This window comes from Zonotrichia leucophrys, chromosome 4A (genome assembly GCF_028769735.1).
Source record: "Zonotrichia leucophrys gambelii isolate GWCS_2022_RI chromosome 4A, RI_Zleu_2.0, whole genome shotgun sequence".
In the NCBI taxonomy this organism is placed as follows: Eukaryota; Metazoa; Chordata; class Aves; order Passeriformes; family Passerellidae; genus Zonotrichia; species Zonotrichia leucophrys.
In genome coordinates this window covers 1,853,594-1,868,331 of record NC_088174.1, presented here as the reverse complement: position 1 = coordinate 1,868,331, position 14,738 = coordinate 1,853,594, and the positions used below count along the sequence as shown (strand labels likewise).

Sequence of the window (14,738 nt, the reverse complement as noted above, 5' to 3'; positions counted from 1 at the left end):
GACTGATTGCCTGGGCCAAGTTTGGTGCTTTTTTGGTGTCTGCAGCGGAACCAGTGGCTGTGGTTGCTCCTGGGCTCTCCTTCACCGTGCTGCCCTGGCTGCTCCCAGACTGAAGGGCTCCTGTGGCACAGGCATCCCCTTCGGAAGGACTCCTGGCTTTGTGGCACAGGCATCCCCTTCCTGAGGGACTCCTGGCCTTGTGGCACAGGCATCCCCTTTCTGAGGGACTCCTGGCCTTGTGGCACAGGCATCCCCTTCCAAGGGACCCCCAGCCTTGTGGCACAGGCATCCCCTTCCAAGGGACTCCTGGCCTTGTGGCACAGGCATCCCCTTCTGAGGATCTCCCAGCCTTGTGGCACAGGCATCCCCTTCCTGAGGGACCCCCAGCCTTGTGGCACAGGCATCCCCTTCCAAGGGACCCCCAGCCTTGTGGCACAGGCATCCCCATCCCGAGGGACCCCCAGCCTTGTGGCACAGACATTCCCATCCCAAGGGACCCCTGCAGTTCGTGGCCCTCGGAGCTCGTTCTGCTGCACACCTGGCGGTGCCTCTGGTTCAGTGTCCTTGAATCCTGTGTGCCCCGGGCTGGGGCACGCTGGGGAGCCCCCCCGGGCCCTGTAGTGCTCCGGTGCCGCTCCGTGGGCGCGGTGCCACCGTGGCAGGCTCACTGCGAGGCCACCACCTGCTGCAGGGTCCCTCCGTGCTGCAAGGCGCCCATGGGCAGGGCGGGCGGCGGCGGCGGCGCTGGGAAGAGCGAAGCGGCCATGTCGGGGTGAGGCTGTGCCTCAGGGCCCGCCATGGGGCTCACCGAGCCGGAGTCACTCTGCAGAGAGCCCAGGCTGCTGCTGCCGTCAAAGTGAGTCAGTTTCTTCTTCATTAATTTCCTCTCTTTGGCTCGGCGATTCTGGAACCAGATTTTCACCTGCAGAGGAGCAGAGGAGAAATGTTTTCAGTTGCTACAGGACTGAATGTGGTCCTTTGTGTATTTAGTCATAGGGAAAATCAGTGGCATGAGGACCACTGGGAAAGGCAATGACAAACTGAGACAACAAAACTGCTTGTTTTTCATACAGGTAATCTTTCCTATTTAGTAATAAAATATTTATTAACAGCTTGATAAAAAGTGAGTTTTGTTGTTAGTTCAGTTATTTCTTTATGGAATGAGCTTTGATTTATTTAATTTTTTGAAACAAAATCTAACACAACAGAATCTCATGTGTCCTAGTGATTGCCAGAATTATGCAAGAATATCGTTACACTGAAAACTGTGTGCTCTGGACAGGGGAATTCAAGATTTGCTACTGGCCTATAAACTGAGGCACAAAAGCTTTCCTGATTGCATGGTGCACGTTAATCAGTGAGTTCCAATGTGGAAGCCAGTGGAAATTCAGTTCTGGGCAGAATTTCACCTGCAATACACAGCATTAATTCAAAATATTATCTTAGCAGTGCCTGAGTGGCTGAGTGCTTTCTACTTCTTTTGCAGATGGAGCCAGAATCTGCTGCTGCTTCCCAGACAGTGCAGTGGCACCAGTGTCCCTGCCCTGTCCAGCCACCTTGGGGAAGGCATGAAGGACCTGCTGAAGGAGGATCTTCATCAGGGTGGGTGGGACAAGTGAGGATGTGAGCTGAAGGTGAGTAATGGTCAGCTGAAAATACTGCAGAACTTGTTGAGGTGTGAAATGTTCTGTGGTAACTGGACTGGCTTGGATGTGAATCCCCAGGGTTGGTTTAAAGCTGTGCACTCCAGCACTTTATCCTTGGAAGTGGCTCTGCATCCTGTCTAGTCAGTGTAATAAGTCAAGCTACCTCATTCAGGTTTGTTGTGTTTTCTTGTGCAGACAGAAAGGAAACACTTGTCACTGTTTTCTATAACCCAAAGAGAAAAAAAATCAATATTTTGCTGAGAAATATTGGTCTGTTCAGTTATTTTTTGTTAGAACCTAGAAGGGGAAGGAGAATAATGATTGGAAAGGAGGTAAAACAGTGAGAGGTGATAACACCTGTGGCTCCTGGGCTGAATTTTAAGAGAAAATCGCTGGTGAAGTCAAACAAAACATCTTAAGGACTCTGTGACAGTCTCAGGGTGCTTCTCCTTGAGGCATATTATTCCATTTTACAGCTGAAGGATTCAAATACGTGCAAAGCCCATGTAAATTTAATCCAGGTCTCTTAAATCCCAGGCTGCCATCTGAGATGTTTGGCAGTTCCTTTTGTTGTCTTAGTTCTGCAATATCATTTCAGTACCAAATTATGTTCTATTAAATCAGTCTCAAGCCCTCTCAGATCTCTTGCTTTCTGACTGTGCAGAGATAATCCATTCTCATAATTTCTCTCATATGTTTGCCAAAACGTATGAAAAGATGAAACAGTCTAAAAAACGAAACCAACATTCCAGAATTACCCTCTGGCTTCAGTGTTCTTACCTGCCTGTGAATTGCGGTTTATATTCTGGTTTGTTGTTAAATTAGAGAAGCAGATCTGCAGGGAGGAATTAGTAGGCCCTGCAGGGTCGTGTGCCAATTATGAAATAAGTCCAAGTAAGAACAGCTCTGTAATGTCAGACTGAAAGCTGACAGGGCCAGCTGCATCTGTCTGACTTGTTCTTCACCTGTTGCCCTCCTTCCTTTTAATTCTTTTTTTCATGCAAATTTCTCTTCCCTTGAAGTCTGATTTTCTCTCTTCTTTCTCATCCTCATAATCTCCTTTATTTCTGTATCCTTCCTATGTTAACAGTGCTTCACTTTGCCTATTTTTTCTTAGATATTGCATCTTTCCTTCCTTGTTTAAACAATTTTTCTTTGTCCTTTTGAGATATTCCTTCCAGGGAATTTTGGATTTTGACAGAGGCAGGAAAAAGGTTTTTCCAGAAAATCAATTGAGTTTTTAGGTAGTGTGCAGAGAAACTTGGGATAGAACAGTGTGTGTTCAGTTGTGCTCATATGATGGAGTTTTTTAATTTGTACAAAAGGGTGGTGGTGGGGGTCTATCAGGTATTTCTTACTCACCCTTCCATTTTTAAAAAAACACTTCAGAGATGTAGGTTGTATGACCTGAAATTCATTTTGTTCTTGATATATTGATGATGGTGCAGAAGAACAAATATTGCAAAAGCTGTTGCTGAGTTTCCCCAATATATACAAAGAAATAGATCGCATGTTTTTGTTTCACCTCTTCAAATACAAAACATTCATCAGGATTTATCACCGAGCTAGGAAGTTTCAAGTAAATATCACTGGTTGTTTACACAAGCAGGGCCATAATATTCAAATTCAGCATTATTAAGTCAAATTATGAATGTTTTAACAGCCAGCAAAAAGACACACGGCATATTTTTTATATTTAGTTGAAACCAATTTAATTTTCAACAATTAAATCCTGGCATTCAGCAGCAGATTGAGGAATATTTGCAAAATGGGTGTTTGCTTCCCCCTTTCTGTAAGCTCAGCACGTGCTGTGTGAGCCAGGCTCAGGTTGGATGGACAATGCTGCAATGGGTGGGCTCTGGACAATTCCTGCTCAGCAGAGCCCATATAACAATAGTGAATCAGAACTAATCAGGGGATTGTGTTTTGATTTATCTGCTGGGAACAGAAGTGGAATTTGGAGGGGAGGAAATGGGGCAGGAGAAAGGAGTAGCACGTATGTAGGAAACCTTTAACAAAAGGTACAAGGCAGCCAAGGAAACAAAACACTTCAAGTGTCCTGCCCATACTTGAGCTCATCACTTCCATCTCCACTGAGACTGACCTTGTTGCATTTGGTTGTGGAATTCCCACTGAATTCCCAGCAGAACCAGGACTTCTGCTTTAGAAAGTTCAGCATGAAATTCTCCCTGCTACCACAGCCCAGAGAGAAGTCCAGGCAGGATTTTGGTGATGTGGTTTAGCTTGTGTTTTCCAGAATGGGAAAAAGATGGTGTGTGCATTTCCTGGGTTATTGCAGAGCCCTAGTTTGGGTTCTACTGCAAAGGGAACCCAGTGTTGGTTACTGGAGGCATTAACATTTCTGTATTTACCACAGTTATCTCCTCAGCAGCAGTCAGAAATTCAAAGGAAAGCCTGGATGGCTGATCCATACTCTACCTGTCTCTCGGAAAGTCTTAGGTTTGCAGCCAGTTCAGACTTCCTCCTGATTGTAATGTATCTGTTGTAATGAAACTCCTTCTCTAATTCTAATCTCTGATGATCTGTGTAAACCACTCGGTACTTCTCTCTCGTTCTCGTTTTACCTGTTTTGAAAGAAGAACACATTGCTTCAAGCTAGAATTTTTTCACTTTAGCACCACAAAATATCTGACTTTACATTTGAAAATATCTGGGGGGATTTTAGGCCTGATTCTCTATGCACTTACCCAGAGTAACTCCCTTGACTCGGTCTTGATTTACAACACAAGAGGTTCATACCATCAGATACTAGGTTGGCTCCTTAGTAAATAGATAATAAACTGCTTCTCATGTTCTTTATCACCCCTGCGTTATCATTTGGGAAAGGGAAGGCATTCCTGGTAAGAATAAGGAGCCAGGAAACCTGGGTTCTGTTCCCAGCTCTGCTGCAAACATCCTGCCTGGTGCTGCATTGCTCTTGTCTCTGTCCCTGGAGCTGACACTCTTACCTGCCTCAGAGAAAACTGTCAAGGACATTTTACTGCACAGAAAATACTGAAAGCTTCCAAAATTCCTCACTTCTTGTTGCTAGAAAAATTCCCACAACGTTGTGATTGTTACTGCAGTTTGGAGGTTGTGTTTTCCCATCAAGTCTGGCACAGTCTGCCCACGACCTGATAACAGCACAGGGAACAGTAACATAGATTTTCAGATGACAGTTCATAAAAAAGAGAAAAGGCAAGCAATAATGCTTCACAATGGGCAGGGAACTGCAGCATCTGCTGTTTTGGGAGCAGCATTGCTGCCTCCCTTCAGCTGTGGGTGCAGCTGAGTGGAGCAGACAGGGCTCAGCAGCATCCAGGGCATTAAAAGGCAATGGCAGATGACAGGAGCCAGGGAGCACAGATGCAAGGAGCTGAAATTTTATGGATTCCATACGGGGTCATTTCTGAGGACAGAATGTGTGGCTGCTCTGAAAGAAAGCTGAGAATGGCAAAGGCTGCTGCTGGCTCCCTTCCTCTGTGGTTTATGATTTAGGGAATCAATATATTGGAGATCAGCACCTGCTTAAAGCCAAAGCCTGAAGTCTTCCCACATTTTTAACAAATTGGATCATTGTTAAAACCAGTGTTCTCATCTTGGCTGACCACAATCTTAACATTTTTTGATGCTTCCTTGTTTACCTGTATTTATATGGACATTCCTTCAGATGTGGATATTTAGCCAGTGAATTGTCTGGGACAGAAATATATTTTCAGTGGTTTTCTTCTCTGTATTCCATTGTGGTGCTGGAGTTGTGAAACTGTGTCCTCAGTGGTGACTGCAGCAGAAGAACCCCCTCAGGTCCAGGTTCTCCCAGGTGATGCACAGAACTCAGGTGTTTGTACCTGTACCCATCTGCTGTTGCTGCAGGTGTTGTGTGGCTTTGCACAGCAGCTCCTGTTTGCTTACAGAGCATTTTCTGACAAGCTTACAGAAATGCCCAACTCCTCACAAACCAGGTGCCACAAGCTCCTAGTAATTACCCTCTAATAGGAGCAGTTCATTTGGAATGGGGTGAAGTAGATTCCCAGCATGGAGTTGGTGACATTTTAGTGTCTGAGTGGATCCCCATGGCACAGAGCCCCAGAGGCCCCAGCCTTCCCTGGCTGGGGAGAGGAGCTGCAGGGGCCATCTCCCAGTGCTGCCAAAGGCCTGCTCCTACCAACCCCTCTTCCCACTCCCCTTCAAAGCAGAATTCAGGGTACAGGACCACAGCAGAATCCTGGGTTAATGTTTTTCCCCCATCTGTGGAGGGACATGTGGTATTTTTTTTTTATAGAACATATTTAAAGTTAGCATTGCTTTCCACTTGCCATGCACACCATATAGGGTCAATTTTGCCTCTTCCAGTATTTGACAGTCAGGACTTGGCTATTTCTAAGAATTTTTGACTCACCAACCTATTGCTTGCATTAGAAAATTCTTCAGGTTCTGCTCCTCTCTGTACTATTTGTATAGATCCCAGAGCCAGAGTTGGTGAGCACTGGAAGTCCTGGGCAGTGCAATGCTGTAAATAAATCCTTTTATAGCCTGGATGGGGATGGTTCTGGCTCACCCTACAAGACAGGGGCTCTCTAGGACTCTCCCCAGGTTTGTAGAACTAAATCTTCATCAGAATTTGATCCTTCAGCTCCCATGTTCCAACCCTGGGGGAGCATCAGTAGTGCCTTTACAATGCTGTGGGCATCATCAGCCTGATTACTTGGAATATTTCAATAGGGAAAATAGGTGTGGGATTGCTCCTTAGGCTGTGGCCTCTGCTGACTCCTTTGTCTCAAATGTGTTACCTGTCAGTGAAGGTGCTGCCTGGCTGGGGAAAATAAGCAGGACATTCTCATTCCCTGGCATTTCCACCGCTGTGGAACTGCAGTGGAAGCAGAATTAGCCCAGTGACGTTTACACCGATAATCCAGTGAAAAGTGCTGCTAATTTTAGAACATGAAGGTAAGAATTGTAGAGTCTCTAAGGAGCAGCAGTGATTCAGTTCAGTCCACATAAATACCAGGACATTTGTTTTCCTTCACTGGAAGTGTAAATTGTTTGTTTAACATATGGTAACCTGTGGTGCTTTAATGCCTCACTTGATATTTTTTAACTTTTGATCTCTTTAACTGGTAGTTTGGTTAAGGGTTTTTTTCCTCTTCAAATGAGACTTTGGGGTCATTCTACGGGACAAAATGTTTAACATGTTTCCTTAGTGTCCTTTGTGTTGTTAAGATGGAGTACACAAAAGAGCAACAAGGTGATCTTATCTTGACCTCTATTCTCATTCAGAAGGCACAGACAAATATCAAATGTTCTTCTATTGCCAAAACAAGGTGGTAAACTTCAAGGAAAACCTTCCTGTTTCTGGTTTTAAGTGCTTAAACCCTTACTACCTGGATAGGAGAGGGCTGTGGGTTTTTTTTTTCTTTTTTTTTTCTTCTTTTTAGAAGAAGAAATTAAATGTACATGGAAAACAGAATTTTCTCCCATAAGATCTTTTATTTCTGTATGAGTAGCTCTCAGGTTCTTTTAGTTGAATTGCTAATATCTGGATTCTTTTTGAAGGAAGATTGGAGCTTTGACATCTAATTTCTTTCTTAAAGTTAAGAAAATAATTTAGAAAGTAAGAAATCAAAAGTAAGGAAATTTTGAAAAATGCTCTGAGAAAAATTCTCTGATGTGTCAAATAAACCTTGTCTTTAATAATTTGATTTTTTTTTAATGTGTGGAGTAATATTGTCTGTGAGAGACAAGAGACAGTGGTAGCTGAGATCTGCCAGAGTCTTCCAAGAGACACTTTTAGCTCTGGCAGAGCCATGTTTTAGTTTGTTAGGCTTTTACTCTCCTTGATTCACTGAGTACACTGAGATTCTTCCTCAGTGTTGGATGCTGGGCTGGAATTATTCTGCACATGGCATTTCCTTTCAAAGGCAAAGCACACTTTTATTTGCCAGAGTTAACAAACAGCAGCCACAGAACCCATCCTTAAACAGTTTGGGACTTCAGCTCCTGAATTCCATCTGTTAACCAGAGCAGATCCACTCCACTGTGTTCTGCAGACCTACTGGCTTTAATTTCAATTGCATTTTATTTCCAGGACAAATATTACCTGAGTAAAATTTGAGGTGGGACTAGTGGATTCACCCCAGAGAGAGTGGGAGGATGTTCTTCACTTCTCAGGACATAATGGCAGAATTCAATGATGCAATGATAGAAGTCCTTGTATTAATCCAATTCTTTAATGGAATCCTGCAAATTTTCCTCTCTTAGGTGAGTGAAATAGCCAACATTTGACTTTGTACCATCTTAATTAATCTATCTTTTATTAGTGACAGGTTAAAATTACAGTCAGCAGTACTGTGTCAGTTCTATAGGGAATATGTTCTGGCATGGACAGTCCCACCATGGGATTGTGGTTGGAGAGGTTATTGGTGCTTGGGTGGAAGAGAAATGAAACAAAAGGGCTTTGAAGCAGCTACCTTTGCAGCCTGCCTGCCTTTGTGCTGGGGGAGTGGATTTCCTGGGTTTAATGAGCTATGTAAGAAGAGGGAGTTTTGTCAAAACCCTTTTTGCACTAGTGACTACTGAGGAGTGCCTTTGGAGCAGCAAGAAATCAGAGATTTCAGAGCTGGAAATCTTTTTGTGGGATATACTTTAACAATGCTGCTCCATCACACCCACTCTGGCAATTTTTGACTGGGCAAGTTTTGAGTTGGGGGAAGGGAACAGCTTTCCCATTGGTCATAAAATTCACAGAGTATTTCTTCTGAAGACAATAAAGCTGGGAGAAGGCCTCTTTATTTGCTGTGAAAATCATCACCCTTTCCGGCAATATAACTCCTGAAGAAAGGAGGGAGAAGGAAGAGACAGGACTGCATATCAAAGCAAAGAGAAGTGTTAAAAGGGTCTGTTGCCTCAATATGACAGATAGGCCTCAAAACCTCAGACAATGTAGGCCAGGAAAGGAAAAAAAAAAACCCCACCATCGGACCTCACAACTTGTTTACAAAGCAAAATAAATTAGCATTAGAACCAGCCCTGGGCCCTCTTTCAGAGCCTCCTCTCTTCACTTGTCAGGAATATTCTGCAGGCACTGAAACCAGCATCATAAACCAGCATCATGAACCAGCATCTTTCATAAAATCAGAAGTTTCCTGAAGATGTCCTAGGATAGGATAGTGTGGGATTTCTGTGGGATTGCTGACAAAGCATGGCAGTGGATTCCAGGGTTTAACAGTGTTTTAGAGGAAGTTATGGCTGTCCTTGGTGACTGGATGTTACCTTAAATCATCCCAGAAATGTCAAACAGCTTCTGGCCTGAGGATATGCTCTGCTCCCACCTGCATCTCTCTGTTCCTTTAGTATTAAAAAACTGATGCTAATTTTTGAGTTTATAAAGATGTAGACAGAGATCAGGCCTCAGTTTTGTTTAGGACTCTAACTACTTATGTATTTCAAAAGTGTAGGAAAAGTAAAGGGCAAATTCTCCCTGACTTAAGTCAGTAATTTCACTGACTTAATTGAAATTGTGAAGCAAAAGTAATTTTAAATAGTGTTTGAAGACAAACATTGTGCTGCACATGGTGTTCTGTAAAGCTAAATTAAAAAAAATCCCACCAGCCACTGTATTAGAAAATGTGGCATAGATCAAATCTTACATAATATTCCTGCCAGAAGCCTTGGTGTGATAAATAGGTGTCCTGGCCCTGTTAGGTGCTAAAGGTTTGTGAAACTTGGTGTAATTCTGTGTTTGTATTTTCTGCTACATTTCACTCATCTGTTCTTTCATACATGCTCAGATTGTTCATGCTGAAAAAAAAGAATGGAATCACAGAACTGAAACCTTTCAATAGACTTGAATTTTCCCTTCTGTTTTCAATTTTGAGTATGTTCTGCTATTCTGGAATAAAGCTCATTGGCCAAATTCTGGTTTTCCCTTTGCTAGTGTAAACTTTTGTACTCATCTTCATCTACAGAAGGAATTGCATCCAAAGCAGAGTAATTTTATTCTCTTTAAGCAATAACTGGACAGGGAGAGGCACTCAACCTGCAGAAAATGTCAGTGGATTTCTGAGTGGCAAACCAGGGGAAATCTCATTACCAATGACTATAGACTAAAAGGAAAGTGATTAAGTGAGATTTTCCCCAAATGTTGTGTGTTCTTTAGCATTCAGTGTTTTACAGGAATGGTCTCTAAAGAGGCTTGCTCCTCTTCCTCCCATTTGAGGGAATATAACTCCTTCCTTCAAAGACCTAGTGTATACATTTACAGTGAATTTAGTCATGATGCTCTCAGTCCTCCTGTGATCAGCAGCAGAAAACTGTCATCTGTGTCTGCAGAGTAAATTTTTATTGAAGAACAATGATAGGAGAGTTGTCATCTACAGGAAAAATCTCTCCTCTGGATCAGTTCACCTGTTTCAAAACGTGTCCCCACCCTGTTTTATGGTAACATAAGTGCAGATCTTAAGGTGCACTTTCAGCTTTGTGAGCAAATTCTCCTGGGAGTTCCCTGCTCAAACTCGTGTTTTGGGCACACTTTTACCACAGGTGTGTGTTGTTTTCTCACACAGTCATAAAGTCAAGTCTACTCCTGTGTGAGTGATGACACAGCTCCATAAAAATCCTGAAGTCAACAGGACGAGATTTGTAGCTTCTTCTAGGGTGGTTTTATTCTACTTTCCATCAAAGAATTTGCCTGTAATTATGTCTTGTGTGTGTGTGGAATTTCCACTTCACATTTCTGTCTGTGGCTTTGTTCTGTTCTGTGTTACAATTGCTGTGCTCACCCTCTCCAAGGAGAGGTTGAGGAGACAGGAGCAGTGTAAGGGTTGGAGTAGAGTCTTTTAGTATTTGTGGCTGAAAATCCTGAGTACTCAGAGCTTCCCCTTCAAGTGTTGTGAGTCAAAACACATTGGCTTTTTCCTGAGGAGTGCAGAGACAGGGCCCTGGATTCTACGTGCTCTGCACTGAGGATCCAATCCCTGCAGACACTCAGCCATCCTTCAGTCAGAGAAAGAAGGATGCATGAAAACCTCAGCAGGACTTTCCTGCAGGAAATGTGTTCTAGTAGTATCAAAGCAGGGTGATAATCTCACTTTAAATAATGAGATCTTCCAGAGGTTTTAGGTGCCCTCACAAATTTCACTTTACACCAGTTGAACACATGGTTCTACACTGATGTTATTTTTAAAGTTACAGAGTAAAACTTGAAATATTTCTTTGTTTCAGGTTAGTTGTGTTGATAACAGTATCAAAAGACCTGGAGGGCACGAGGCAGTGGTAGAAATTGCAATAAAGTGTTTTTCTTTGTCATCTGTCAGGACATGAGGCTGCAAAGCACCAGTAAGAGACGATAACCATGAAATCTCTGGAGAAGGGAATGCCATGGATTCAGGGCCTTGTTTCTGGAGCTGCTCCAAGTCAGACTACTCAGAGTGAGTGAACCTTTGGCAAGAATCTCTCCCAGCCTTAAAGGGATAAGGTTCCAGCAACATTTCTTGCACACTTCTGAGAATTTCTTGCAAAAATCACTTGCTTTAATAGTTATTGTTTTCACAGTGAAATATTATTGGTAGCCTTAGTATTGATAATTAGTGCTTTGCAGAATGTAATGAATAAATAGCAAAATTAATTTGTCTGAATGATTACTGTTGTGATCACCTCAGGTAAGTCTGAGCCTCATTTTTTTCATCATTAAGAACAGTGGTCTGTATCTATTCACAGGGAATAAGGAAAGCTAATAAATAATAAGTGTGATTCCTTCCTTCTTGCAACACCAGACCTTTACTGAAATTCCCAAAGGTTTTGTAAAGAGACAGAAGGATAATGCTCAGTGAACAGAGACAGTGTTACAGAACAGAAGGATGTAAAAAGAATTGTATTCAATATAAGAAAATTCTGAGGGGTTTGATCACGATCCAGCAAACAACATTTGCAGTGAGCCTGCTCACACCCCTGAAATCACTGCAACAGAACCAAACTCACTCAGGTGCTTTCCTAAAGGAAAATATTTTAAAGTTATTTCATTTTTTGGGAAACCATGAATGACAGCAGTGTCCTTGCTTTTAAACAGAAAACGACAGAGGATAAGGAGTGAAGGGAGAGAAAGGAACCAACTCCAGTGAAACAGATCTGCTGGCACTGTGCCTGCCTGGCCTAGCAGAAATACTAATATATATAAAAGGGAAAGAAGCAGCAGGAGAATTTATTCTCTGGATTTTTCCCTAAAGCAGCACTCAGTAGCTTTTAAATGTGGCCTTCCACTGACCCATGGGCATTTGGGAGGGTCTGCTCCCATGGCCTGCTGATTTCTCCAGTTCTGGACACAGATATGCTCAATATCTTGTTAGACCTCCCCAGAAAGGAGACACTCCCAGCTCTCCTGGGAATGCTTTGACCTTTGCAGGCTTGAAATTTGGAAAGTTAGAAATCTCTAAGTTGTTCTTAAGCAGCAGATAGAATGCGATATTTTATATTATGTATATATATCTATATCTATATGTGTGTGTGCTGTATGAATCTGTCCCAGTGTCCCACTAGCAAAGGGACAGCACAGAACAAATCAGGTTTTGCTCCCTTGGTGTGACTGGAATCCACAGGAGCACAAAGCAGGTAAGGATGGGATGAGGGGCAGTGGTTTTTCTGAGCAAGGGTTCTGCCATCTGTAAATCCCACAATGAGTGAGCAGTTTGGTTGCCCTTGTAAGGACTCCTCAAAAGCAAGCTGCAAGTTTTTTCAAAACAGGCCCTCTTTTGGTTTTTCTTGGATAATATTCAGTGAAGAACAAATAAGATTTTAAAAATACAAACTTTTTCATTCCCCCCAAAAAATTCTTATTCACACAGAGCAACAGCCTGTTCTGATTGCTCTATTGAATTCTGTGACTCTCCATGAGCTAAAGTTGTGTTCAGCAGGAGTGAGGAAGAGTCTGCCCATACAAATTAGATACATTATTTTAATAAAGACAACTTTTCTATGCAGTTGCTTTCAATTCTCTAATGTCTGTTTTAAGGAGTTGCTTTTCTGCTAGAGATTGATTCAGTCCCTGCTTTGAAGACTTTTATTTACAGGCAGGTGTGGAGGGAGGGAGGGAAAGGGAAGGATGCAGCACTGAAATACTGGGAGCATCTCTTTAGGGGAGGAATTGAGCATCCCTAATTTCTACTGTTCTCAGTGCATGTCAAAGCTGCTCAGCACCTCAGAGGATCAAATACTTTTATACAGCAGATTATGTCTCTGTTCTTTTCAGGCAGTTTTCCCTCTTTTTCTACTCCCCTTTCTTGTTTAATATTTTTTTCGTATACAAGGTGCTGATTTTTGTTTTAGGGATGCTCAGTGTTTATATTTTTCTCTTGTTCCTCCTCCCAATCAAACAGAACCTTTCTCTCAAGCTTCATGGCTGATTTTTGCTGCTTAAATACAATTGAAGAATTGTTTTGTACTCCTTGACTGTCATGCAGCAGAGCCTAATCTGTGGCTGTATTACCAGGCTGTGTTACCATGGATCTTTGTATTCCTGCATGTTCTGAGAGCTGCTACTACAAAGTGAAGCAAGCCTTTCCTTATCATCCCTGTTTTTAAAGCATTGACTCATTGTTTGATCTTGCAGATCTCATTTCAGTGTTCTGAGGTTTGGAGGGGTTGGTTCTGGTAGAAAGCCTTACTGCCAACCCCCTGCTATGCATATTTTACTTGAACTTTTCCTAGGTACTCCAAAACTTGAGGAAAGTAAGCAAAGAATAGGTGGTGGTGAATACAATACTTCCTATTCCATCCCAATCTACAGAACTCCTATGAAAAGCAACTGTTGGATATCACAAACTTTAAAAACATATCTGAAGTGGGAAATGAAAGAACACTGCTTTTCTGTTGGGATTTTAGCTGACTAGAGACTGGAAAAGTATAAGGCTGTGGCTAATTCTAAGTCTTGCACTTACAAGATAGTGTGTTTTTGGGCTTAGCTGTAGTATGATAATAAATAGTGAAAGAGACATGAGAAAAGAGAGATGTAATTTTTAAGGAATGGGGAAAAGTTGATGTTGTGGTGTGGCTGATGGACGGTGTAAATTACAGAATATTCATGAGCTTTTTACTTGCTGTAGAAGTGTCTGATGCTCTCTTCAATAAACGGAACTTGCTGATGACTCAGATTGAGCCCCGAGTTTTCCCTGCACCCGACAAATAGCTCAACCCCGACAAACAAATCATTCTGCAACACTTTTCATCTCCCACAGGATTAAAGGTCAAACAAGAAACACAAGAAATAATCAACTGACCAACCCAGCATCCAGTAACTGAACCAATATTTAACCATTAGCAAGAGAATCCTTCAGAGCAATCAGGATCTTGCTTTATCAATCTGAATCCTTCCCTCTGAACAGGCAAAACCCCCCCAATGACACAACAACAAGTAAAAATCTGTTCTCAGCACAAAACCTCCGTGCCCTCCTACCTGTGGACGTGGACTGCACGGTTTTCCTCATCCACTCATAAGAGCTGTGCCTTTGGCTGTTGGGAGAGATTTGCTGGGCATGGATTGTATCTACAGGAGGTAAGGGCGCAGCAGCAGCAGCGGGGTGCAGGGAGCTGTAGTCAGCAGAGCTGTAGGAGCCCTGGCCAGGGGACGAGCCATTGATGTGGGCAGCGGGCGCGGCGCTGGAAGGGCCTGGCCCGTAGGCGCCCCAGTCCTCGCGCTGGGGGCCGTAGTGGGAGCCCCAGGCGGGCGCCGGCTGCCCGTGGCTGTCCAGGGCTGCCACGGGGTGGTATCCCATGTAGTCGGAGTAGGCTGGGGCAGACACGAAGTTCTGCACGGGCAGGCTGTTGCTGGTGCACCTTGCAGATCCCGGATACATGCTGGTGTCCTTATCCAACAGATAGCTCACGTACATGATGCTCACAGCCTGCCTTTGTCTTGCTGGGACATCCTGCTCCTCGCAGGGTTTGTTTGATCTCCCTTCCCCTCCTCTTTCTTTCTCTCTTTTCTAGCCCAGCCTGGCTCTATAAATGACTCCTGCTAGCCCTGATGTCCCTTTACTACACATGATTAACAATGGTTTTACCAGGTGCTGGTGGTAACAGTTTACTAAGGTCCTGCCTGATGTC

The 14,738-nt window shown here is 43.3% G+C and overlaps 1 protein-coding gene across 1 annotated transcript; it reads right to left on the bottom strand.

The window, feature by feature from the left end:
• Positions 1 to 664: 664 nt before the first annotated feature.
• Positions 665 to 14,524, bottom strand: LOC135447721 (homeobox protein CDX-1-like). Its single transcript, XM_064712811.1, has 3 exons — positions 14,089 to 14,524; positions 4,086 to 4,231; positions 665 to 922 (listed from the first exon to the last, which is right to left on the bottom strand). The coding sequence occupies exons 1-3, from the start codon at positions 14,522 to 14,524 to the stop codon at positions 665 to 667; spliced, it is 840 nt and encodes a 279-aa protein (XP_064568881.1).
• Positions 14,525 to 14,738: the final 214 nt, after the last annotated feature.